Consider the following 27257-nt stretch of genomic DNA (forward strand, 5'->3'; position numbering starts at 1 on the left):
TTAAAGAAAAGAACAAATAAAACAAAAAATTAATTAGTTACTAAACATAAAATTAGTTACATTTTGTTCTTACTTAATTGTAATTCACAAGTGACAAGTTACTTAAAATACATATTAAGTTCTCAGTCAGTACTTAGTTTGAGAGAATAAGGATGTTTTTTAATTACTTTAATTACGATTTAACCTCCCAGTCAAAAAAATCGTAACACATATAAATTTTTATTTTTTTTTAGATTTGAAGCCTAGCCCACATTTTACTTTACTTCTTGTAATAGGATTAATTTATGAATTAGCTCAGGAGAAACAGCAGGGATTATTAAACACCTTTGTTACTCAATATTTGTCAACAAACGAAGGATTAAATGTTTATCTTGATTGATTTCACTTTCTCTTTCAGTCTGTATTTACCTTTAGTTTGCCCCTTACATCAGGTTCTTTTTTTCTTTCTTTATTCAAGTGATAATGAGTGGTTTAAGCCGTGATGATTCGAGAAGAGTAATAACTCTTTTCGAAGAAGGAAAATCTTTGCGAAACAACGCTAGTCGACTTGGTATTCACTTCTCTACTGTTTCAATGGCCATTAAGGGCCAGAGAAACAGGGCGTCACTCAAGACGACGAAATTCAGGACGGCCAAAAGTCACAGATCCCATTGATGATCGTTTTATTAAAATGCATGAGCTCATGAAAAGCAGTTCAACAGCTTCTCAAGCATTAAAAACTTGGTTGCTGATGTTCGGGGGATAACTATCTCAGAGTCTACTGTTAAAAGGAATGTTAAAAGGACTGAAGAGGAATGGAAAACTGTCCTATTCACTAATGAGACGAGGGTGGCTCTAAACAGTCAAGATGGCCGTACGGAGAAGACCTGGAGTACGGTACAGTCAGGCAATATGTGTTTCTGAGTACTTCAACGCAACCGGTATCCGTTAAGTTATAGTGGCCAGCAAGAAGTCCCGATCTGAACCCAATCGAGCATGTGTGGGACAATCTTAAAAGGAAGGTTCGGTCGCGGGATCCTCCTCCTACCACACTTGAAATGCTGAAGACAGTTGTATTGGGTGAGTGGGACGACATCCACCAAGATTTTATTGAAAATCTTTTTAGAGGTAGGCCAAAAAGGATGCAAGTCGTTATTAAAGCCAGAGGAGGCAATACCTCTTGTAAAATTCTGTTCTTAACCTAAAAAATGTACAATTTAAAAAAAAAAAAAATTAATATTTTGTGTTGTTTTGAAACAAATTGTGTTTTAATTAAACATGAGTTCAATTTTAATTTTTTGTTTAATAAACTTGATTATTCTTGATAGGCTTTGTTTATTGTGAATTTATGAGCATATTTATGAAATATAACAACTTCATTTCCAGAGAAATTCCAAAATTTATGGGTGTTGCCATTTTTTTGACTGGGAGTGTATATTAAAAAAGTTAAATGAAGTTAAAATGATTTAACAAATATGTACAATTTATCCACTTTTTTGCAATAGACATATTAAAATGAATAGAATTATTCGCATTGCATAATCTGGCTAAATCGGCAAGACATTTTAAAAAGTGTGCACATTTTGAAGCTAACTTTTACATATTTTCCAAACAGTGTAAAACATGCCTGAATTTATTTTAATGCAGAAATCTTTTCTTTTCTTTTTTGTAATTTAATTGAAAAAAGGAAATATTTTCTCCATTGAAAACAGTTGTATATGTTTCATTCTTATTCTTTTTCTTAAATAATTTAAGAATATAAAAATTCTCTTTCTTGTCCTTGGACATACAGCTTTCATTTATTGGAAGCTATTTGAATTTATATTGGCCGAAATTGATTTTCTACAACAAGATTCAACTTGCGTAAACAGTCTATAACTTAAAATCTGTGCCACATTCAGTTTTCCTTAATTTTTTTTTTTTTAATTAAGTTTTCGGAATATATTACAATAAAATAATCAGTAAAGTGAATCGCTCAAAGCCTCTTGCTTCTACTGAGTTCTTTTAGTGTGATAATTTTTATTTAGGATTGTCTGCAAACAGGAATTCTAATTATATTCTCGCATATTTCATAAAGCAGTTAAGACCCTATCGTGCATGGAAATTGCATGTTAGAGAGAAGCCAATGAAAGTATCCTTTCAGAACAACTTAATTCAGTTAGGGGGGGGGGCAAACAAAATCAAGCAGATCCGAAGGCCATTATGTGCAGTCAGCGCAACTAGTTTCAACTTTTCCGCTGATGTATTTTTCGAGGAAAACCAAGAAAATCTAAAAAAAAATACCAGAAATTCACATTTCCCACCACATCATTGTTCTAAATTATGATTTTAGCGAAACTTAAAATTTTGTTAACTATTATACAGGCGATAAGATTTAATGTGAAGTAGCAATTCCCTTGGTACGCTTTAATTGTTTTATCTTTATTGCAAGTACTTCATTTCTTTTAAGATGAAATCTGAATTATTATTTTGTATTTAAAAAACCAAAGATGATGTTGCCTATCAACTAATAAACGATTATTTTTTCCTTGTCTTCTAGAAGACGACTCATTACCAAATTTTATGCATAATCCACCAATCTAATATATATATATATATATTCACTCTCAATATTTTCTGCATAACCTACCAATTTTTTGTTTAGGCGTGTTGCGGGAATCTTTCATAAAATAAGTTTTACTTCATTACACAGCATAAAAAAAATTGGATTTAGTCAAAACAAAAAGCGTTCAACACAAAAGAACACAAGTGTGATGTCACATTATCTGGAAATCTCATAAAATGTCTAATAGACTATTAGTCAATAGATCCTGCCTTAAAGTTGAGAATTCATGAAATGCAGGCTCAGCCATTCATTCAATTCTTTGAGAATTTAGAGTTAAGACCATCAATACAAAATATGTTTGACCAAAATACTCTGGTACCCTTCAAGTAACTGAAGTACACTGTACAACACTATTTGAACCAAATTAACCTATTTGAATTTACAATTAATAATCTGTTAGCACCTTTTATTCATCTTGATTGAGTTTACAGAAAGAAGGGGCTCCTGCTTTTTTGTGCAATCCACACCAATTTAATCCCTTTACAGAAACGAAAATTGTCTTTTACTAGAGAATTTATGACAAGATTGTTTACTTCAGGATTTGTTGCTTTACAATATACTTTACCTTTAGTTTTCCCTTGAGTATTTGAGTGTAGAAAGTCTTAAGACTTTGTCAATTATGTCGTCATTGGCAATTAAGGAAGATTAGTCTAAGAGAAGTTAACGTACACCGCTAAACTTTAAACGAGAAGCAGCGGGCCTTGGCGTAAACACGGTTTTAATTAGCATTCAAAATAAGTCTTTAAAAAGTAATAAAGGGCTTATATAAAGTTAAACCAGTTATCAAAAAGTATTAACTAGAATGTTCAATTACAAGTTTTACCATGTGACAACAAGCCTCAGCTGTGGTTTTATGTCTGAATTGGTGGAAAGTTCTGGAATTTCAGAACTACAATGGGAATTAATTAATAAGTTATGGATTAATTAATTAGCAAAAAAGTTATTGATTTAATTCAGTAAACCTAGCGAAAAGTGTTTAGTTTTTAGTCAACTTAATACTAGCCTATCAAGTTCGGACAATTAAAAAAAAAAATCTTCCAAGTTAAATCTGCAATGAAACTTTAATTGCGATTAAATGAGAAGAGTTTCAATTTAAACGTGGTTTTTATGATAGGATGTATAAACTGGAGTAGAAATTATATATGATCCCGTTGAAAGGGTATTTTAATTAATTTCAACTAGATTGGATGCTGCCTAATTATGCTTACGCTGATATATCCTATATCCTCTACTTTTGCATGTACTTTCTGCTCAGTGCAGATGGGGCAGATATTGATATAATTTATTGATATCTCTACACGTATCATAATGTAGATTTACCAGTAATCATTCAAACAGGCAACATTTCAAATACATGCATAGCTGTTACATTTACTCATTAAATGAAAGAAAAAAATAAATTATCAATAATTAACAAACTGTTATTTAAAATTCATTAATTTGTCCGTTTTAATGAGATTGACCATTTACGAACTTAACCTTCCATTTATTGAGACATCAATTTTTTAATTTAAGCCTTCTATATCAAATGTCATTTGTTCTCGGATCCACCTCCGTGTAGTGTTCTCTCCTTAAAAAAACTGTTCATCACAAATGGTCGCGAACCCCTCGGCACTTCTACGTTCTGAGTCCAGAATTCAGTCAAGCTCTCTTAGCTAATGTATGTTACATAGTGTACATCTGGGCCCTTAATAAAAGCGTATTCTCCTCAAAAACAACAAAAATGCAGTCCGGTTTTGACCCCAGTCACTCGAGCATCAAAGCTGTCTGAAAGTTTTCTGACCAAAGATCTTGAACCAAATCTCTCTTTCACCAATTCTGCAAATAGGGAGTGATATGAGCCCTTTTATGTAGATAAGATTGTTCCATAAATTCCAATGAGGAATCTTTTAGGGACGTCTTTAAAAGATACCGTAATATCTTTATTAACTCATTTAATTTAGAATTATAATTCATGTGCGCCGTGTAGAGGCATTCCTGAAAACGAAACACCTTCGCGTACTGAATCTACATCTCTACCGTAACCTAATCTCTTCCTTAATTGTAATAATTAAGGCGCCACGGTAGCCGAGCGGTAAAGAGGCGAGGCCTGCAAAGCTAATATGTATTGTGGTACTCAGCTATACAGGGTATTCAGCTTGCTGGGTTTCAAGAGACTACAAAACTTCAAAAGTTCGAGATGTCTGGTAGCATCAGTTGTTGGAATGAGGCTAATAGAGGACATTTTAATGGATTTTACCTTCACTCTCACCAACCTATCTTTAAACAAGTTACTTATTATTTCCTAATTGTAATATTGCTCTTTTACTATTTTTAGCTAAGAAAATTTTAATTTTGATTGCAGACTTGCGAAATTGGCATTAACTGAAACGTATGAAAACAGTGGACATTTCGATATTACTTACACAATGTTTGTCTGGATTGCATTCTTGCCAACTACAACAACTCCAGCGTTGTACGCCTCTTGGAGAATGAGCAGGTCAGTGAGCTTTTTTTATTTACGAAAAAATGAATTAATTATTTATTTTCACAGTAATCTGTATTTTAAAAAAAGATGAGAAATTACGCTACTCAGTAGTGGGTTCTCTCTCATTTACCTGGGGGCTTCTTGGTCTCACTCGAAAATTTTGTTGTTTCTGCTTTGAAAATACTGGTAGAGGAAATTGCACTGGTTTCACTTAAATAAATTTTCTTATCAATACTTCAATACAGTTTCTTCAAGGCAAATTGCAACAATTGCAGAAGTTGATTTTTTAAGTAGCGAGGCTAAAATATCTTTTTTCCTATTGGAAATGTTGAAGTGCCAACCATTCCATCAACAAAAGCGTCAGCGAGATTATTATCTGTGCAATATCATCGCTTAAATCAAAGCACGTACGCTGCCATTCTATTTATGAGGTTATTCTGGAATGTTATCTTGAGAAGAATCACGGAACACTGAGATAACTGAACATTTTGCTCAACGTTTAAAACAAAAGCAAGCGAACTAAGCTCTTGATAATATACTGAACTTTTTATGTTCTCTTTCTTTCTCGCACATCCTCTTCTTTCTCTTTCTAGCGTGCTACAGCATTGTAAGGACCTCCAAAACCTTCCTCTTCTCAATCGCCAGTCTTAGGGTGCCATTTTTTTTAGCCTCCTTAAAAGAGGTCTCCCTCATTGCGTCGATCCCTGGAATGTCATCTTCCTACTCAAGCGATTCACCCACATAAGATTCAATGACCTAACCATCGAAGACATCCTTTTCTAATAAAGGCCACGAGTTCTGGTTCCAGATAAAGGTATAGACCTGCAGAGAGCTGCGCCGCATTCGGCCTAATCCATCACCGATCTTCCCTCCTTCACTAGATCAGGATTTTCCTTTCCCACTCATTCTGAGCTTGCCCATCCTCATTAGATAACACCCACGTCTCCTCTCAAGCGTCCGTGAATTTTAATAACCTGGTGGACCAGTCATTTTCACTTATGGACAGCCTTATTAAACAGAGCAAACTCTGGAAGTCCAAATGAAATTTATTGCCTGCAGTGATCCTTTTCATAATGCTATTTAATAGTCATTTAACTCGATGACAATTGCTCTTATATATTTAAATGGTTCTTAACCTTGCAAATTTTTGGTTTACCATCTTCGACGGTTTTCTCTTCTTTGATTGAGTCTCTTGGGGTTTTCATGTACAATATACAGTTTTCACTTCATTAATTTGTACACCGATTCTATTTAATGTTTGCTCAAATGCCTGAAAAGCTCCAGCTATGGCATACATACATCGTGCAGGCCGTTATCACCCAATCGTCAGCGCACCCCATGTGTCGAATGAGTAATTCTACACAGATCAGTTTAAAAATAAGAATTCATAATAGGACCAGAATTTCTATCAGTAAATTACATCTTTTCCAGATAACTTAAAAAATGTTATCTTCCGACAGTTGAAAAAGTAAAAAATTAACTCCCAGATACAAATTCTACATATAATTCTCCTCTGAAATTAAAATTTTAGTAAAGATAATTAACATCTCTCATTAAATCCACTTTTGGTAAATTGATTTTGAAGTAAATTATTGCCTATGTTTCTAGTAATTCTCTCAGAGATTATTTCTTATAGAAGAAAATATATTATTTTAACTATCTTGTTAAAATAGTGAGAGAAAAATGTCCTACAAAAGAAAATTCTTTGATTTGCCCTAAAAATACTGAAAGTTAGTGGATTCTTGCACTATCTATTGGCTGCACCGTGAACTAAGTGCAATCAAGAATCCTCTTAATATAAAAGAACAATTGGATTCATTTTTGTTGTACTGTAAAATTTATTAAATTTTTTGCTTATTACGGTACATTTATTTATTAGCTATTAAACAGAACGGTAGAATATTTTAGTCACAAAATGATTTAATTTAAAAGTTACGAGTGTTACTTCTAACCTAGCTCAGGAAGTCACATAGACAGTTTTATTATTTGAAACAGACTCTCTGCAAAATAATGCATAAAATGATATAAAAGGGAATACATGATTCTCTACCTTCTCATCTCAATTCCTTTAAGAGACTATTTATTTAGACAAGAAGTTTCTCTTTATAAACTCCACAATGAGCCCATTTGTTTTAAAAGCTAATAAGTATCTAGATTCAAATTCTTAAAGAATTTTATATTTTATAATGCCTTGCTAAAATTCCATTTTTTGTCGAAAATTCCAAAACCCTAAGTTCCATTTTACTATACGGGTTTTTTTCATTTTAGCCACAATTTTCTCTAAACTTTATATCTAGATTAATTTTTTGTTTGAATATTTTCTGTGGGGAAATTCTATTTGTTTATTTTGAGGTCTAAGTTTAAATGTTTCGACAAATCAGTAACTCAAGAATTGTAAAAGAAAATCTTCAGTTATTTCTTTTTAATTTCAAATTGGGATATCAAACTATGTACCCCTAGTGAAACTCAAAATAAAATAAAAAAACAGTATTTTTGTTTCAAAAGGTTGAGAAGCGGTAAAAACTTATTATTCAACAAAGATTTTGATAATGTTATTTTGAGTAAATTTAATTTGGGTTTCTAGCAATTTCAAAGAGTGGTCGAAGGCTAAGACAAGTGCATGGTGACAAAGCTTACATGTACAGGTGAACAACTTGCGGAAGAGTCCAAATTCTGCGAGTGATAAATATAGGATGTGTGGGTTGGAAACACGCATCCCATAGCATGACGTTCCTTCTCGCCTGAGTTAACTTCTACACAGATTATTATATAATAATTTCCACCATCTAGTGCTCCTGCTTTAATGTTACTACCTGTGATGACATTTACACTTGAAATTAGGTTAATCTCCTCTCTTCCATACTTGTATGTCCAGCATGCTGAGCATGGAATTAGTTTTAACCCTATAACCATACAGATTCTTTAATAATATTCTTATCTCGGGGGGGCTACGTCTGTGGGGTTAATGTTGAGAACTGAATTATTAGAATCAGAACTGATACTGGGTTCAACTCCCGATCTTGGCCTTGGATTTAAATATTATCTCTTTTGCATCTAGAGTAGATCGTAAAATTAGCAACTTTTTTATTTTATGTTTCAAATTTAGTTAATTATTGTTCCACAGTAAAAGTTTATTTCTATCTGCGGACTATATACAGATCTTAATACACTTTATCTCGCTGGACAGGAAACTCCATTTCAACCTGCAGTCACTTGCAAATCCCTGGTTCAAAATCTTTCTTCTCGAACTCTTCCAAATAACCCAACTGGACGACTTGCAGTCAGTGTGTTTCGGAATGTTTCACCCGAGTAGCTGTTCCACTTGTTTGCATTCATTTATCTTCGTTACTTTATTGGAATGCAGCCTAAATTAACGACAAAGAAAAAGTTTTTGTTGTGATAATTGTTAGAAAAACTTTATTTTAATAATACTGTTTATAAATAAACTTATTTGCAAGAAATTATTTAATATTTGATTGTGTTCTTTTAAAAAAGGTAATTATCTTTATGAAGAAGAAAAAAATATTAACTTGCATTGCCTTAGGGCAGTGGTTCTTAACCGGTGTTCCGCGAATATGGTCCATATGTTCCGCGAAATTTCAATTTTAAATGTATTGAAATTTAGAAACTTAGGAAAGATACGAAAACAAAAAATTGTTCCTTTTTTTTTAATTTGAATTTAATTTTAAGTTCTTGCTAAATACCGAATTTCCGCGAGAAAAATATATACTTATAATTGTGTTCCGCGTCTATGAAAAGGTTAAGAACCACTGATATAAAGGGTTGAAAATTTTTTGGGTCATGAAATTCTGTAAAATTATGGCCGTTCTATATCTCCCAGTGTGAACCACGTATTGGTATGGAATTTTGTTCTCTTATACACTTTGTTTTTCTTAATTATAAAATATAGTTACATTGAGCACACATCTATAAATGTGGAAGATATAAAGGGTTTAAAATTTGTTGGGTCATGAAATTCTGTAAAATGGTGGCCGTTCTATATCTCCCAGTGTGAACCACGTATTGGTATGGAATTTTGTTCTCTTATACACTTTGTTTTTCTCAATTATAAACTATAGTGATTTCGTGCACAGATCTATAAATGTAGAAAATATAAAGGGTTGAAATTTTTTTGGGTCATAAAATTCTGTAAAATTATGGCCGTTCTATATCTCACAGTGTGAACCACGTATTGGTATGGAATTTTGTTCTCTTATACAATTTGTTTTTCTCAATTATAAACTATAGTGATTTCGTGCACAGATCTAAAAATGTAGAAGATATAAAGAGTTGAAATTTTTTTGGGTCATGAAATTCTGTAAAATTATGGCCGTTCTATATCTCCCAGTGTGAACCACGTATTGGTATGGAATTTTGTTCTCTTATACACTTTGTTTTTCTCAATTATAAACTATAGTGATTTCGTGCACAGATCTATAAATGTAGAAGATATAAAGGGTTGAAATTTTTTTGGGTCATGAAATTCTGTAAAATTATGGCCGTTCTATATCTCCCAGTGTGAACCACGTATTGGTATAGAATTTTGTTCTCTTATACACTTTGTTTTTCTCAATTATAAACTATAGTGATTTCGTGCACAGATCTAAAAATGTAGAAGATATAAAGGGTTGAATTTTTTTTGGGTCATGAAATTCTGTAAAATGGTGGCCGTTCTATATCTCCCAGTGTGAACCACGTATTGGTATGGAATTTTGTTCTCTTATACACTTTGTTTTTCTCAATTATAAACTATAGTGATTTCGTGCACAGATCTATAAATGTAGAAGATATAAAGGGTTGAAATTTTTTTGGGACATGAAATTCTGTAAAATTATGGCCGTTCTATATCTCCCAGTGTGAACCACGTATTGGTATGGAATTTTGTTCCCTTATACACTTTGTTTCTCTCAATTATAAACTATAGTGATTTCGTGCACAGACCTAAAAATGTAGAAGATATAAAGAGTTGAAATTTTTTAGGGTCATGAAATTCTGTAAAATTATGGCCGTTCTATATCTCCCAGTGTGAACCACGTATTGGTATGGAATTTTGTTCTCTTATACACTTTGTTTTTCTCAATCATAAACTATAGTGATTTCGTGCTCAGATCTAAAAATGTAGAAGATATAAAGGGTTGAAATTTTTTTGGGTCATGTAATTCTGTAAAATTATGGCCGTTCTATATCTCCCAGTGTGAACCACGTATTGGTATGGAATTTTGTTCTCTTATACACTTTGTTTTTCTCAATTATAAACTATAGTGATTTCGTGCACAGATCTAAAAATGTAGAAGATATAAAGAGTTGAAATTTTTTTGGGTCATGAAATTCTGTAAAATTATGGCCGTTCTATATCTCCCAGTGTGAACCACGTATTGGTATGGAATTTTGTTCTCTTATACACTATGTTTTTCTCAATTATAAACTATAGTGATTTCGTGCACAGATCTATAAATATAGAAGATATAAAGGGTTGGAATTTTTTTGGGTCATGAAATTCTGTAAAATTATGGCCGTTCTATATCTCCCAGTGTGAACCACGTATTGGTATAGAATTTTGTTCTCTTATACACTTTGTTTTTCTCAATTATAAACTATAGTGATTTCGTGCACAGATCTAAAAATGTAGAAGATATAAAGAGTTGAAATTTTTTTGGGTCATGAAATTCTGTAAAATTATGGCCGTTCTATATCTCCCAGTGTGAACCACGTATTGGTATGGAATTTTGTTCTCTTATACACTTTGTTTTTCTCAATTATAAACTATAGTGATTTCGTGCACAGATCTAAAAATGTAGAAGATATAAAGGGTTGAATTTTTTTTTGGTCATGAAATTCTGTAAAATTATGGCCGTTCTATATCTCCCAGTGTGAACCACGTTTTGGTATGGAATTTTGTTCTCTTATACACTTTGTTTTTCTAAATCATAAACTATAGTGATTACGTGCACAGATCTAAAAATGTAGAAGATATAAAGGGTTGAAAATTTTTTGGGTCATGAAATTCTGTAAAATGGTGGCCGTTCTATATCTCCCAGTGTGAACCACGTATTGGTATGGAATTTTGTTCTCTTATACACTTTGTTTTTCTCAATTATAAACTATAGTGATTTCGTGCACAGATCTATAAATGTAGAAGATATAAAGGGTTGAAATTTTTTTGGGTCATGAAATTCTGTAAAATTATGGCCGTTCTATATCTCCCAGTGTGAACCACGTATTGGTATGGAATTTTGTTCTCTTATACACTTTGTTTTTCTCAATTATAAACTATAGTGATTTCGTGCTCAGATCTAAAAATGTAGAAGATATAAAGGGTTGAAAATTTTTTGGGTCATGAAATTCTGTAAAATGGTGGCCGTTCTATATCTCCCAGTGTGAACCACGTATTGGTATGGAATTTTGTTCTCTTATACACTATGTTTTTCTCAATTATAAACTATAGTGATTTCGTGCACAGACCTATAAATGTAGAAGATATAAAGGGTTGAAATTTTTATGGGTCATGAAATTCTGTAAAATTATGGCCGTTCTATATCTCCTAGTGTGAACCACGTATTGGTATGGAATTTTGTTCTCTTATACACTTTGTTTTTCTCAATTATAAACAATAGTGATTTCGTGCACAGATCTAAAAATGTAGAAGATATAAAGGGTTGAAATTTTTTTGGGTCATGAAATTCTGTAAAATTATGGCCGTTCTATATCTCCCAGTGTGGACCACGTATTGGTATGGAATTTTGTTCTCTTATACACTTTGTTTTTCTCAATTATAAACTATAGTGATTTCGTGCACAGAACTAAAAATGTAGAAGATATAAAGGGCTGAAATTTTTTTGGGTCATGAAATTCTGTAAAATGGTGGCCGTTCTATATCTCCCAGTGTGAACCACGTATTGGTATGGAATTTTGTTCTCTTATACACTTTGTTTTTCTCAATTATAAACTAAAGTGATTTCGTGCACAGATCTAAAAATGTAGAAGATATAAAGGGTTGAAATTTTTTTGAGTCATGAAATTCTGTAAACTTATGGCCGTTCTATATCTCCCAGTGTGAACCACGTACTGGTATGGAATTTTGTTCTCTTATACACTTTGTTTTCTCAATTATAAACTATAGTGATTTCGTGCACAGATCTAAAAATGTAGAAGATATAAAAAGTTGAAATTTTTTTGTGTCTTGAAATTCTATAAAATTATGGCCGTTCTATATCACCCAGTGTGAACCACGTATTGGTATGGAATTTTTTTCCCTTATACACTTTGTTTTTCTCAATTATAAACTATAGTGATTTCGTGCACATATCTGAAAATGTAGAAGATATAAAGGGTTGAAATTTTTTTGGGTCATGTAATTCTGTAAAATTATGGCCGTTCTATATCTCCCAGTGTGAACCACGATTGGTATGGAATTTTGTTCTCTTATACACTTTGTTTTTCTCAATCATAAACTATAGTGATTTCGTGCACAGATCTAAAAATGTAGAAGATATAAAGGGTTGATATTTTTTTGGGTCATGAAATTCTGTAAAATAATGGCCGTTCTATATCTCCCAGTGTGAACCACGTATTGATATGGAATTTTGTTCTCTTATACACTTTGTTTTTCTCAATTATAAACTATAGTGATTTCGTGCACAGATCTAAAAATGTAGAAGATATAAAGGGCTGAAATTTTTTTGGGTCATGAAATTCTGTAAAATTATGGCCGTTCTATATCTCCCAGTGTGAACCACGTATTGTTATGGAATTTTGTTCTCTTATACACTTTGTTTTTCTCAATTATAATCTAAAGTGATTTCGTTCACACATCTAAAAATGTAGAAGATATAAAGGGTTGAAATTTTTATGGGTCATGAAATTCTGTAAAATTATGGCCGTTCTATATCTCCCAGTGTGAACCACGTATTGGTATGGAATTTTGTTCTCTTATACACTTTGTTTTCTCAATTATAAACTATAGTGATTTCGTGCACAGATCTAAAAATGTAGAAGATATAAAAGGTTGAAATTTTTTTGGGTCATGAAATTCTATAAAATTATGGCCGTTCTATATCTCCCAGTGTGAACCACGTATTGGTATGGAATTTTGTTCTCTTATACACTTTGTTTTTCTCAATTATAAACTATAGTGATTTCGTGCACATATCGAAAAATGTAGAAGATATAAAGGGTTGAAATTTTTTTGGGTCATGAAATTCTGTAAAATTATGGCCGTTCTATATCTCCCAGTGTGAACTACGTATTGGTATGGAATTTTGTTCTCTTATACACTTAGTTTTTCTCAATTATAAACTATAGTGATTTCGTGCACAGATCTAAAAATGTAGAAGATATAAAGGGTTGAAATTTTTTGGGTCATGAAATTCTGTAAAATTATGGCCGTTCTATATCTCCCAGTGTGAACCACGTATTGGTATGGAATTTTGTTCTCTTATACACTTTGTTTTTCTCAATTATAAACTATAGTGATTTCGTGCACAGATCTATAAATGTAGAAGATATAAAGGGTTGAAATTTTTTTGGGTCATGAAATTCTGTAAAATTATGGCCGTTCTATATCTCCCAGTGTGAACTACGTATTGGTATGGAATTTTGTTCTCTTATACACTTAGTTTTTCTCAATTATAAACTATAGTGATTTCGTGCACAGATCTAAAAATGTAGAAGATATAAAGGGTTGAAATTTTTTGGGTCATGAAATTCTATAAAATTATGGCCGTTCTATATCACCCAGTGTGAACCACGTATTGGTATGGAATTTTTTTCCCTTATACACTTTGTTTTTCTCAATTATAAACTATAGTGATTTCGTGCACATATCTGAAAATGTAGAAGATATAAAGGGTTGAAATTTTTTTGGGTCATGTAATTCTGTAAAATTATGGCCGTTCTATATCTCCCAGTGTGAACCACGATTGGTATGGAATTTTGTTCTCTTATACACTTTGTTTTTCTCAATCATAAACTATAGTGATTTCGTGCACAGATCTAAAAATGTAGAAGATATAAAGGGTTGATATTTTTTTGGGTCATGAAATTCTGTAAAATAATGGCCGTTCTATATCTCCCAGTGTGAACCACGTATTGATATGGAATTTTGTTCTCTTATACACTTTGTTTTTCTCAATTATAAACTATAGTGATTTCGTGCACAGATCTAAAAATGTAGAAGATATAAAGGGCTGAAATTTTTTTGGGTCATGAAATTCTGTAAAATTATGGCCGTTCTATATCTCCCAGTGTGAACCACGTATTGTTATGGAATTTTGTTCTCTTATACACTTTGTTTTTCTCAATTATAATCTAAAGTGATTTCGTTCACACATCTAAAAATGTAGAAGATATAAAGGGTTGAAATTTTTATGGGTCATGAAATTCTGTAAAATTATGGCCGTTCTATATCTCCCAGTGTGAACCACGTATTGGTATGGAATTTTGTTCTCTTATACACTTTGTTTTCTCAATTATAAACTATAGTGATTTCGTGCACAGATCTAAAAATGTAGAAGATATAAAAGGTTGAAATTTTTTTGGGTCATGAAATTCTATAAAATTATGGCCGTTCTATATCTCCCAGTGTGAACCACGTATTGGTATGGAATTTTGTTCTCTTATACACTTTGTTTTTCTCAATTATAAACTATAGTGATTTCGTGCACATATCGAAAAATGTAGAAGATATAAAGGGTTGAAATTTTTTTGGGTCATGAAATTCTGTAAAATTATGGCCGTTCTATATCTCCCAGTGTGAACTACGTATTGGTATGGAATTTTGTTCTCTTATACACTTAGTTTTTCTCAATTATAAACTATAGTGATTTCGTGCACAGATCTAAAAATGTAGAAGATATAAAGGGTTGAAATTTTTTGGGTCATGAAATTCTGTAAAATTATGGCCGTTCTATATCTCCCAGTGTGAACCACGTATTGGTATGGAATTTTGTTCTCTTATACACTTTGTTTTTCTCAATTATAAACTATAGTGATTTCGTGCACAGATCTATAAATGTAGAAGATATAAAGGGTTGAAATTTTTTTGGGTCATGAAATTCTGTAAAATTATGGCCGTTCTATATCTCCCAGTGTGAACTACGTATTGGTATGGAATTTTGTTCTCTTATACACTTAGTTTTTCTCAATTATAAACTATAGTGATTTCGTGCACAGATCTAAAAATGTAGAAGATATAAAGGGTTGAAATTTTTTGGGTCATGAAATTCTGTAAAATTATGGCCGTTCTATATCTCCCAGTGTGAACCACGTATTGGTATGGAATTTTGTTCTCTTATACACTTTGTTTTTCTCAATTATAAACTATAGTGATTTCGTGCACAGATCTATAAATGTAGAAGATATAAAGGGTTGAAATTGTTTTGGGTCATGAAATTTTATAAAATTATGGCCGTTCTATATCTCACAGTGTTAACCACGTATTGGTATGGAATTTTGTTCTCTTATACACTTTGTTTTTCTCAATTATAAACTATAGTGATTTCGTGCACAGATCTAAAAATGTAGAAGATATAAAGGGTTGAAATTTTTTTGGGTCATGAAATTCTGTAAAATTATGGCCGTTCTATATCTCCCAGTGTGATCCACGTATTGGTATGGAATTTTGTTCTCTTATACACTTTGTTTTTCTCAATTATAAACTATAGTGATTTCGTGCACAGATCTAAAAATGTAGAAGATATAAAGGGCTGAAATTTTTTTGGGTCATGAAATTCTGTAAAATGGTGGCCGTTCTATATCTCCCAGTGTGAACCACGTATTGGTATGGAATTTTGTTCTCTTATACACTTTGTTTTTCTCAATTATAAACTAAAGTGATTTCGTGCACAGATCTAAAAATGTAGAAGATATAAAGGGTTGAAATTTTTTTGAGTCATGAAATTCTGTAAACTTATGGCCGTTCTATATCTCCCAGTGTGAACCACGTACTGGTATGGAATTTTGTTCTCTTATACACTTTGTTTTCTCAATTATAAACTATAGTGATTTCGTGCACAGATCTAAAAATGTAGAAGATATAAAAAGTTGAAATTTTTTTGTGTCTTGAAATTCTATAAAATTATGGCCGTTCTATATCACCCAGTGTGAACCACGTATTGGTATGGAATTTTTTTCCCTTATACACTTTGTTTTTCTCAATTATAAACTATAGTGATTTCGTGCACATATCTGAAAATGTAGAAGATATAAAGGGTTGAAATTTTTTTGGGTCATGTAATTCTGTAAAATTATGGCCGTTCTATATCTCCCAGTGTGAACCACGATTGGTATGGAATTTTGTTCTCTTATACACTTTGTTTTTCTCAATCATAAACTATAGTGATTTCGTGCACAGATCTAAAAATGTAGAAGATATAAAGGGTTGATATTTTTTTGGGTCATGAAATTCTGTAAAATAATGGCCGTTCTATATCTCCCAGTGTGAACCACGTATTGATATGGAATTTTGTTCTCTTATACACTTTGTTTTTCTCAATTATAAACTATAGTGATTTCGTGCACAGATCTAAAAATGTAGAAGATATAAAGGGCTGAAATTTTTTTGGGTCATGAAATTCTGTAAAATTATGGCCGTTCTATATCTCCCAGTGTGAACCACGTATTGTTATGGAATTTTGTTCTCTTATACACTTTGTTTTTCTCAATTATAATCTAAAGTGATTTCGTTCACACATCTAAAAATGTAGAAGATATAAAGGGTTGAAATTTTTATGGGTCATGAAATTCTGTAAAATTATGGCCGTTCTATATCTCCCAGTGTGAACCACGTATTGGTATGGAATTTTGTTCTCTTATACACTTTGTTTTCTCAATTATAAACTATAGTGATTTCGTGCACAGATCTAAAAATGTAGAAGATATAAAAGGTTGAAATTTTTTTGGGTCATGAAATTCTATAAAATTATGGCCGTTCTATATCTCCCAGTGTGAACCACGTATTGGTATGGAATTTTGTTCTCTTATACACTTTGTTTTTCTCAATTATAAACTATAGTGATTTCGTGCACATATCGAAAAATGTAGAAGATATAAAGGGTTGAAATTTTTTTGGGTCATGAAATTCTGTAAAATTATGGCCGTTCTATATCTCCCAGTGTGAACTACGTATTGGTATGGAATTTTGTTCTCTTATACACTTAGTTTTTCTCAATTATAAACTATAGTGATTTCGTGCACAGATCTAAAAATGTAGAAGATATAAAGGGTTGAAATTTTTTGGGTCATGAAATTCTGTAAAATTATGGCCGTTCTATATCTCCCAGTGTGAACCACGTATTGGTATGGAATTTTGTTCTCTTATACACTTAGTTTTTCTCAATTATAAACTATAGTGATTTCGTGCACAGATCTAAAAATGTAGAAGATATAAAGGGTTGAAATTTTTTGGGTCATGAAATTCTGTAAAATTATGGCCGTTCTATATCTCCCAGTGTGAACCACGTATTGGTATGGAATTTTGTTCTCTTATACACTTTGTTTTTCTCAATTATAAACTATAGTGATTTCGTGCACAGATCTATAAATGTAGAAGATATAAAGGGTTGAAATTGTTTTGGGTCATGAAATTTTATAAAATTATGGCCGTTCTATATCTCACAGTGTTAACCACGTATTGGTATGGAATTTTGTTCTCTTATACACTTTGTTTTTCTCAATTATAAACTATAGTGATTTCGTGCACAGATCTAAAAATGTAGAAGATATAAAGGGTTGAAATTTTTTTGGGTCATGAAATTCTGTAAAATTATGGCCGTTCTATATCTCCCAGTGTGATCCACGTATTGGTATGGAATTTTGTTCTCTTATACACTTTGTTTTTCTCAATTATAAACTATAGTGATTTCGTGCACAGATCTAAAAATGTAGAAGATATAAAGGGTTGAAATTTTTTTGGGTCATGAAATTCTGTAAAATTATGGCCGTTCTATATCTCCCAGTGTGAACCACGTATTGGTATGGAATTTTGTTTTCTTATACACTTTGTTTTTCTCAATTATAAACTATAGTGATTTCGTGCACAGATCTATAAATGTAGAAGATATTAAGGGTTGAAATTTTTTTGGGTCATGAAATTCTGTAAAATTATGGCCGTTCTATATCTCCCAGTGTGAACCACGTATTGGTATGGAATTTTGTTCTCTTATACACTTTGTTTTTCTCAATTATAAACTATAGTGATTTCGTGCACAGATCTATAAATGTAGAAGATATAAAGGGTTGAAAATTTTTTGGGTCACGAAATTCTGTAAAATTATGCCCGTTCTATATCTTCCACTGTGAACCACGTATTGGTATGGAATTTTGTTCTCTTATACACTTTGTTTTTCTCAATTATAAACTATAGTTATTTTGCGCATAGATCTATAATTTTAGATGATATAAAGCAGTGGTTCTTAACCGGGGTTCCGCGAATATGGTCGAAGTGTTCCGCGAAATTTCAATTTTAAATGTATTGAAATTTAGAAACTTAGGAATGATACGAAAACAAATAATTGTTCCTTTTTTGTTTTAATTTGAATTTAATTTTAAGTTCTTGCTAAATACCGAATTTCCATTTATTTAATGTTAGTGTTCCGCGAGAAAAATATTCGCGTCTATGAAAAGGTTAAGAACCACTGCCTGTTAGGGCAACACCCTGTTATAAACAATTTGTTTTCTTTGAAAATATTAACAATGTAATAATAATTTGGTGTTTAATTATTTTTATTCGGTCTTATTAATATAATTTTTCTTCGGTAATTGTGCGGTTTCAGTTCTTCAATGGAACAAACATATTTGTAAAGTCAAACTTTCAACTAAACGATTTTCTCCAAATTTAAACTTGGATTGTTTATTAAGTTTTTAATTTAAGGACTAAGGACACTTTAGGGACATTAGCTCCCAGTCTTTTTCAGTAAACTTCCCATTCAATGATGACAAAGATGCTCGTTACAGAATACACTATAACCACTACACAAATGAACTGTAGAATCTGCAAGGAAGATAAAATCTATGGGCCGGCAGTTGGGTTCGAACCTGCATCTTCGCGTGGGAAACTATTGCGATAATACTGGGCCCTCTAATCCCTTTTTATTAATCACTTTCCTATCTTTATTATTATTACGATAATTATTACTGACTTATTTATTTTTGGCACATTACTGCCAGTATAAATTTCAATAAAATATTACTTTTGGTATGAACCGCCCATATTCAAATCTTCTCTCAAATGCTTAAATTAGATTTAAAATTGAGTAAATTTTAATCTTAATTTTATTAATATTAGAGCCTGATCTCTCAAATCCTTTAATTTATGAAACAATAAACTCCTTCTTGGCATCCTTATCACTAACTCAACATTTTAAATAACAAGTTCTTTGAAAACGTTTTTTTTTCTTCAAATTTTTGATAACTATTAATTCTGGCCAATAATCCTATTCAGTGCTATTTATTTTACAACACTCCAATTACAGGGCAGTTCATAAGGGCGAGGGTACCATTTCTGCCGTAACTTGCTTCGACAGGTCAGTTGAAATTGACAGCAAATTATTCTTTTTTTTCTTTTTTAATCTTTTATTGAATTACCACTGCAACGATTGTTGCAACAAGTAAATGTGTTACATGAGGGGGGAAAAAAATATATATCAGAGTATACGAGTGGAGAAGACACCCAGTGGTATCTGTTCTTATTATGAGATTAAATCGCGAAGCTATTTTCTCTTCAATCGTCTTGGAGGATCACCTGATATTGCGAAGAAAATGGATGTTCTGTGAGAGGGTTAGGATGAACTGCTGTAGTGGAATGAAATTTTAAGAATCGAGTTTCCGCAAGATCTTTAATGAAAGAGATTTTGATTTACCATCATTATGGATGGTAATGTTAGAAATATAAAACAGAACGTTAAGAATTTTACGAATGATTCTTGTTTGTAAAGTCTGGATGCGTAGAGTTGGAACGTTTAGTCGATCCCCATACTTCGATGCCGTTTGAACAAATAGGTTGCAGGTACAGAAGGTAAGACTCTTATTTTGTTATTGTTTTTATTGAGTTTAGATCGGTTGTCAAGTAGTCTGACGAGATGTTTATAGCGTTGGTTAGTTTCTCGTCTTTTCAGTCTAGGATGGGAATTCCATGTCAACCGTTTGTCTAGGTGCAGTCCTAGACCTCAGTTGGTAAAGGAGTTTCGTTCAAGGTGATGGGAGGTAGGATTTTCCGTCTAAGAGTAAATACTATCTATATATTTTGATTTCGTAACGTTAGTTTCGATTCGCCATTTGAATAGAAATTTAAATTGTATTTTTTAAACATTTATTCTATTTGTGATAAAATTTAATGTTTTATTTATGAAATTGTTGACAATATTTTGATAGTTTAAGTAATACGAATTTTTATTTAAATGTTTTATGGTTTTCTCAACTTGTGCAAAATTTATACGTTATTAAAATGTTTGCAAATGGTTTTACAATAGCTTTACAAATGGTACTTGTCAATGGTACCACTGCCAGTTTCCTTTCGTTATCAACATAAGCTCCTAAGTACCATATACGTGGGTCGTTTGAAAAGTCCGTGCAAAGTCAGAGAGATAGCACCACTGGCGCGTATCGAGGTTATGTTTAGTTAGTAGCATCTCTTGGAAGAACACACATCAAGTTTCAGCCAGATCGGTCTATTTCTTTGTGTTTGGCATTCGTTTGAATCGAGGAAGTCGAGTGATTTTCAAAAAATGGACGAAAAAGAATTTCTGTGTTGATTAAACACTACTTTATGAAAGGCAAAACGCCTGAGGAGACTAAAGAGAAGCTTGATAAACATTATGGTGACTCTGCACCTTCGATTAGAACAGTTTATAAGTGGTTTCAAAATTTTCGGAGTGGCCATATGGGCACAAGTGACGCTGAACGTTCTGGACGCCCTGTTGAGGTTACTACTCCAGAAATCATTGATAAAATCCATGATATGGTGATGGATGACAGAAGAGTGAAGGTGCGTGAGATTGCTAGTGCTGTGGGCATCTCGAATGAACGGATACGTAATATTTTGCATCAACATTTGGACATGACAAAGCTATCCGCAAGATGGGTGCCGCGATTGCTCACGCTTGACCAAAAACGAAATCGTGTGAAGTGTTGCAAGGACGGTTTGCAGCTGTTCCAGAAGAATCCGCAGGACTTAATGCGTCGTTTCGTCACTGTGGATGAAACATGGATACATCACTACCCTCCTGAGACCAAAGAACAATCTAAACAATGGGTTACCAAGGGGGAATCTGCGCCAAAAAAGGCGAAGACCGTTCCTTCGGCCGGAAAGATTATGGCGACTGTCTTTTGGAATTCGCAAGGAATAATCCTCATCGACTATCTGGAAAAGGGTAAAACTATTACAGATGCATATTATTCATCGTTGTTGGACCGTTTGAAAACCGAGCTGCAAGAAAAACGCCCACGATTGGCCCACAAAAAAGTCCTTTTCCATCACGATAACGCACCAGCTCACACCTCAGCAGTTGTGGTCGCAAATTTAATGGAAATAGGGTTCCAACTCGTTTCACATCCCCCCTAATTTCCAGACTTGGCTCCCTCGGACTACTATTTGTTCCCCAATATGAAGAAATGGCTGGCGGGAAAAAGATTTTATTCAAACGAGGAGGTGATTGCAGAAACGAATGGCTATTTTTCAGACTTGGACAAATCCTATTATTCGGAAGGGTTCAATAAACTAGAGCAGCGTTGGACGAAGTGTATAAGCCTAAAAGGAGACTATGTTGAAAAATAAAAAAGGTTTACCCCCAAAAATTAAGTAGTTTTTATTTTTGCACGGACTTTTCAAACGACCCTCGTAGTTCATTTGCTTGAGTGACACGTTTGCAATTAGTACGAGTATTTCCACCGAGGTCATCAAGAGAAAGTTATGTTTCAAGTTGAATTTGTAGAAGGTTGAACAGGATGTTCTATCATAGTTTGGGAATTCATACTAATTGCTTTACTGTTATGTTTGTGCAGAACAACAAAGGAACGTTTACGCGGTTATTTACGTCTTAGTGGACGAAACAGGAGTCGTAGTAGCGAAGGTTCTACTGCAGGAGCGAATCCAACCGTCGCAAGCAGGGTGACTTATTCTGCAAGGCATTCTGAAGCTGGTCTTTCACAAGCGTCTACTTTAAATAACTCTTCTTGACTGCATCTGGTCCACGATTCAGCATCCGTCTAGGTTAGTGTCAAAAAAAAAGATAGAAAGATAGCTAGTAAAATTGATGAGGAATCCAAAGATGAAAAAAAGAATGGTTACTGATTATTATCCAGAATACTTTTGTACCTTTCTTTCTGGTTCTAATTCCTCCTTTTTTAGCAAAGAAAAAATCACAAACTTCCAAAATAAATTTCGATTTTTTAATTAACTGTTATTTCTTAAAAATATTAGTTTTTTGTTTTATTTTTAACTAAAATGCTCATTGGTGATCAGTGATATAATTAAATACATATTAATATAAATATATTTGGTGTCAATATATTTTATACAGATGATGGAATATACAATGTTTTTAGTACGTTTTAATTATTAGTAATGGATTGGCTTATCGCACACTTGTTGGAAACTGTTGGCAATTTGGACAAATAGTACGTTAAACTTGACTTTTAATCAATAGTAATTAATTAACATTTCGCTTAAACAACCCAAATGGATTTAAAATAACGAAAATAAAAAAGGCTTGTATGGTTACTCGAAGTTTTTCTAATACGATTTTCTAAGAGAGATAATACAATTCCAAGAGTGACGGTTTTCTTCGAATATTCAGCAAACTTCTGTTGTGCACAATCGCTAGTATCTTATCGTATAATTCATAGAGCGAAAATATTATTGACATTTGTGACAAGTTTCAGGAATTTTTCAGTTTAACTATACATTGCAAATTTGTTGTTCTTTTAGCAGCAGCAAGAAATAAAGAGAATTTACTTTTTAAATCCAATCTGGGGAGTCACCTAGTTTCTAAAGGAAACGAAATACAATTTATTTAAAATGAACTTCAAGTTTGCTAGTAATAAGATTTGTATTTATCTTGAAACCAAAATAAACAAAGTAGCAGTGCGAAGTGTGGATTTTCTTTACCTCTGGTTATCAATTTGTAGATATGTAACTAAACACACAAGTAAATAAGATATATATAATATCTTTCAAAGAGGAACAGTTACAGGGAGCAGAAATTTAATATTTTGTACACTTTTTACATGGTATTCGGAAAAAATTGTTGACTAAAACCCGTTTATAGGAACAGATACCTGACATTTCTCAGTCTTCTCCCTAAGCACAAATATGTTAAGTGAAATGATCGATTTAAATTATTGCTGTCTATCAATACAATACAATGAAATGGTTCAAAACAACAAAGTTTGCTTCTGAATAAACTTTGAATACTGTTTATTCTACCTTCTTTTTAAATTCATTTAAGGGTTTTTGCGAAAGTTGCGAATAATTTGTACCAAATAACGTACAATACTAACTCTATGAGTGCGGCCAATCTATCTTAAAAGTAATATAAACAAGAGAGAAGAAACAAATCTAGTCAGTAAGAATTTATATGTTAGTAGAATATGAAGCACAAATTATAAATATATTTTACTTAAAGATACTTAAAGCTTTCAATGTTAAGCCAACCAGTAAACATTATTGTGTTATCATCGTTTTTTAAAAAAGTTTTTAGAATATTTATAATTTTTTTATATTTGCAAATATAAAAATATGTTAAATATTTATTGGAACATGATGATTCACTAGGTTGCAGGGTCAGTATTTCTTAACCCTTTACTACGTAGCGTAGCCGTTAGGCAACACAATTTCTCTTAGGGTTACATTATATTGGGTTAATTTTTCAATTTAACATTTAAGAGAAATTTTTCTGTTTTCTCCGTTCAAAAAAATTAAAATAACAGAGCGCCATGTATTGCGGTAGCATTTGGAATAAAATCCATTATTTATTAGATTGTAATTTTTGTTGATGTGTTTAAAAAATATGTATAATTTGGTCCCAGTAATGTAATTTAAGTTAAGTGTTAAGTATTAATTAAGTGTTTAATTATTTCGGACCAATTCTTGTGTATTATATTTAGTAAGGAGACCCGGAAAAAAGAGATTTTGTGATTTCATAACTATTTTAATACTTTGTTCTGCAACCAATTTAAAAAAAAAGGTTATAGTTATTAATTATTAATTAAACATTTTCTTTTCCAAAGATTTCTGTATCATCATTTACAAGACTTATTTTTCTAAACCCTCGCAGTTAGGGAACATATTGCAATATAATTTTCAAAATTACAGTAAAATGTGAATTAGAAATTCACATTTAATTCATGTTTATTCACGAAATATTCATGAAATTCACGTTTATTTTCCATTTCCCTTTTTAGAGTTCTGTTGAGAAGATTACATCCAGAGTGTGCTCATGACCTCGTACTTTATCTCTTTAACACCTACGTGTAGTGAGTGACTCTATCAATTAGCTAAACTTGCAAGTTGGAAACTTCAGTCCTTGACCATAAACAATGGTATGAATTTCAATTGGAAAAATCACAAAAAATATTCTAAGAAATTTGCTAAAAATCCTTGATAACAAAGACCAAAATTTACTTTTTACTGGTTGATTTTTTATGAAATTATCCACCATTGTAAACAATTTTTCACAAATTAATTCGTCCTACATATATTTTTATTAAGTGTCGCATTTAGTAGACAATAAAGAATTTTTTAAACATAACACGAATGGACAAAGGCTTGTGTTTAAAACGGAGAGGCCAAATATTAGCAATAGACAAAAGTTCCGGAGATTCAAATAGACAGCATCTGGCTATGGTTTCAACATTTTAGGGTTGCAGAAAATAATAAAATTAGAAAAACTGAAATTACGTATTACATGAATTGGTCTAGATTTTAATAAAACGGTACACTTTTCGTTAATCGTATTTCTCTTAAAGACTGTCATTTAGCAATGATAGAGATCAAGGTATTTGATTAATATCCTTCCAGTACAGTAAAACCTGCTTTTTAAAGCATTAAAGGCCCAAGGAGATCATTAATTTGGATGTTTACAGGTAAGCAGAATTCCGGTAAATCTGTGAGCTACGGGTATACATCTCGTTCCATGTCCTTAAGTTAATTAGGCGTATAAAATAGCTCTGAAGTGGTGCTGTTGAATGAGAAAATGCTTATCTAGGTTTTGCAAAAATGCACATAATGTTTTCCAGCTGAAGTTGGTTCATTCTTGAAGATTATTACTTTAGATTATTACTTAATAAGAATTTGCGTTTTTGGTCTCTCTCTTTCTTTTTTTTTTAATCAATGGAGACAAAGAGAGGAATTTTGTGCACAAATCCCTAAGTATATCAAATATATTTGGTTTTTCAATAAATGAATACATTACCTAAATAAAATATGAACAATTAGAACATTTACTAATTAAAAACACAATATTTTATTGTTTATTTCTTTCAAATTTGGGTTGCAAATATGGTTTATTACAAAATAGAGGCAATCTTGCATGGGAGTCTATTTTGCTAATATAGGCCTGTATCCTTTCTAATTTATTATGGATTTTATCAATTAAAACTGTTTATATGAAGTACATTGTGTAGATATCATTTATTTAATAGCTTGGATGTCAATTGCTACTTATTGTGAACTTAAATTTATTTCATTTATATGTCGAAAAAAGTAAATAAAATTTTAAGTTTCATTTTATATTTACATATACCGATATAAAAGGTAGTAAAAAAATCGGCCAGGTAAATAGCCCGGGCAGCTTTAATATATTTAGAAGCATATCATTTGCAAAAAAAAGAAAAAGTAAATAAACAAATCTAATGACTATGCTTATGTATTTAGATGTATAGTTAAATTTAGAGATGTAAAATATTAGTTTTAGATTGGATAAGTTTTAGGAAAATATTATTAAATGTTTAAAAAAAAAAGTTTAAGTAAAAATGTATATAAATGCAGGTAGAAGGTGTAATTTTTGGAAATATTAAAATAATCCGTAGTGAACCACAATAAAGAGACACTCTTTCTCGTAAGTATTCCGCCGGAAAGTAAACGTGGCATGCTGGCATTTCTGTGGGTTCATTAGAAATATTTAAAGTTTGAATATTAAATTTTCAGCAATTTTTTTCGATTTTCAGTTATACTGCTGTATAACACATACACTTCTAAGCCAATTTGTATAAACCACTTTTTTTTGGGCCCAAGGAACCCTAAAAAACGACTTTCTCTAACTGCAATTCTCAAAGCTCTAACCAATACATGTTCCACGTACTCAGAATTTAACTTTATCTCATATTTTGCAGTTTTTAAAAACGTAAATTACTGTAAAGGAACAATATACCCCTTTCTTATTAAAAATATTCAAATAAATGTTACAAAACTAGGTGCAAACTAGATGAAATTTAACCACGATTTAAAAAAAAGAAATTGCAGGATCCATTTTCCAGAAAATCTCAAAAAAAAAGAAAATTTCACTTAGTAAAGTTTTTCCAAATATCAAAGAATTAGATCCGCACATGATACTGAAATCCATTTTAAAAGAGTAATCTAATCACTTAGAAGTGCTCGAAACATTCACTTAGTTGAATTATCTCGAAACATTTTTTTCAAACAAATTTGCATGAGTCCAAGAAACATGATCAGTTAAATGAAATTGTTGGAGCAATTTTTGAGAAAATCTTTTAAATACATTAAGTAAAACACTTAATATATAATATCATATACTTGCGCTTGAAGGATTTTGGTCGCTAAATTGTTTAAACTTAAAGTTTTAAGTTTGAACTTCTTTTGAGTTTTCTTTTTTAAAATATTTTGTGTACACACTAACAACAGTTTCTGAAAACCACTTGTTCTGACCTCATAACAGATGTGTCCAATGAATACTTAATCTCAAATCATTTGGCACTGCTTACTGTACTTAGTAAGAGAAATTAAAAATAATTAAAGAAAGGCTATATCCAAGTCCCGTAAATTTTTCAGCGTACTGTTAAGATCGAAGACTGTTCTCCTGTTTCAGTCAACACCACTGTGAATGTCGCTACTCCTACGGAAAAAATATAACACAAGGTCGCCGAAAGAGGATCTCGTGAATTTCCTTTGATTTAAATCTCATTACTTCAAACAAAGCGAAACTTCATGTTAACTGTAATTTTAATTAACCCTTTTACTTCTACATAAAAGTGACA

At 31.9% G+C, this 27257-nt stretch overlaps 1 protein-coding gene across 2 annotated transcripts in view; it reads left to right on the forward strand.

The window, feature by feature from the left end:
* LOC141461305 (orexin/Hypocretin receptor type 1) overlaps positions 1 to 26027 on the forward strand; it is a 304429-nt gene extending 278402 nt beyond the window's left edge. For both annotated transcript variants that reach the window (XM_074142238.1, XM_074142239.1), the window contains exons 6-7: positions 4929 to 5063; positions 22047 to 26027. In XM_074142238.1, the coding sequence (XP_073998339.1) occupies positions 4929 to 5063; positions 22047 to 22221 (310 nt within the window). In that variant the 3' untranslated portion in view covers positions 22222 to 26027. The remainder of the gene's footprint in view (positions 1 to 4928; positions 5064 to 22046) is intronic.
* Positions 26028 to 27257: the final 1230 nt, after the last annotated feature.

Source organism: Rhodnius prolixus, unplaced genomic scaffold, assembly GCF_049639745.1.
Source record: "Rhodnius prolixus isolate KJV_2025 unplaced genomic scaffold, Rpr scaffold_6, whole genome shotgun sequence".
NCBI classification, from domain to species: domain Eukaryota; kingdom Metazoa; phylum Arthropoda; class Insecta; order Hemiptera; family Reduviidae; genus Rhodnius; species Rhodnius prolixus.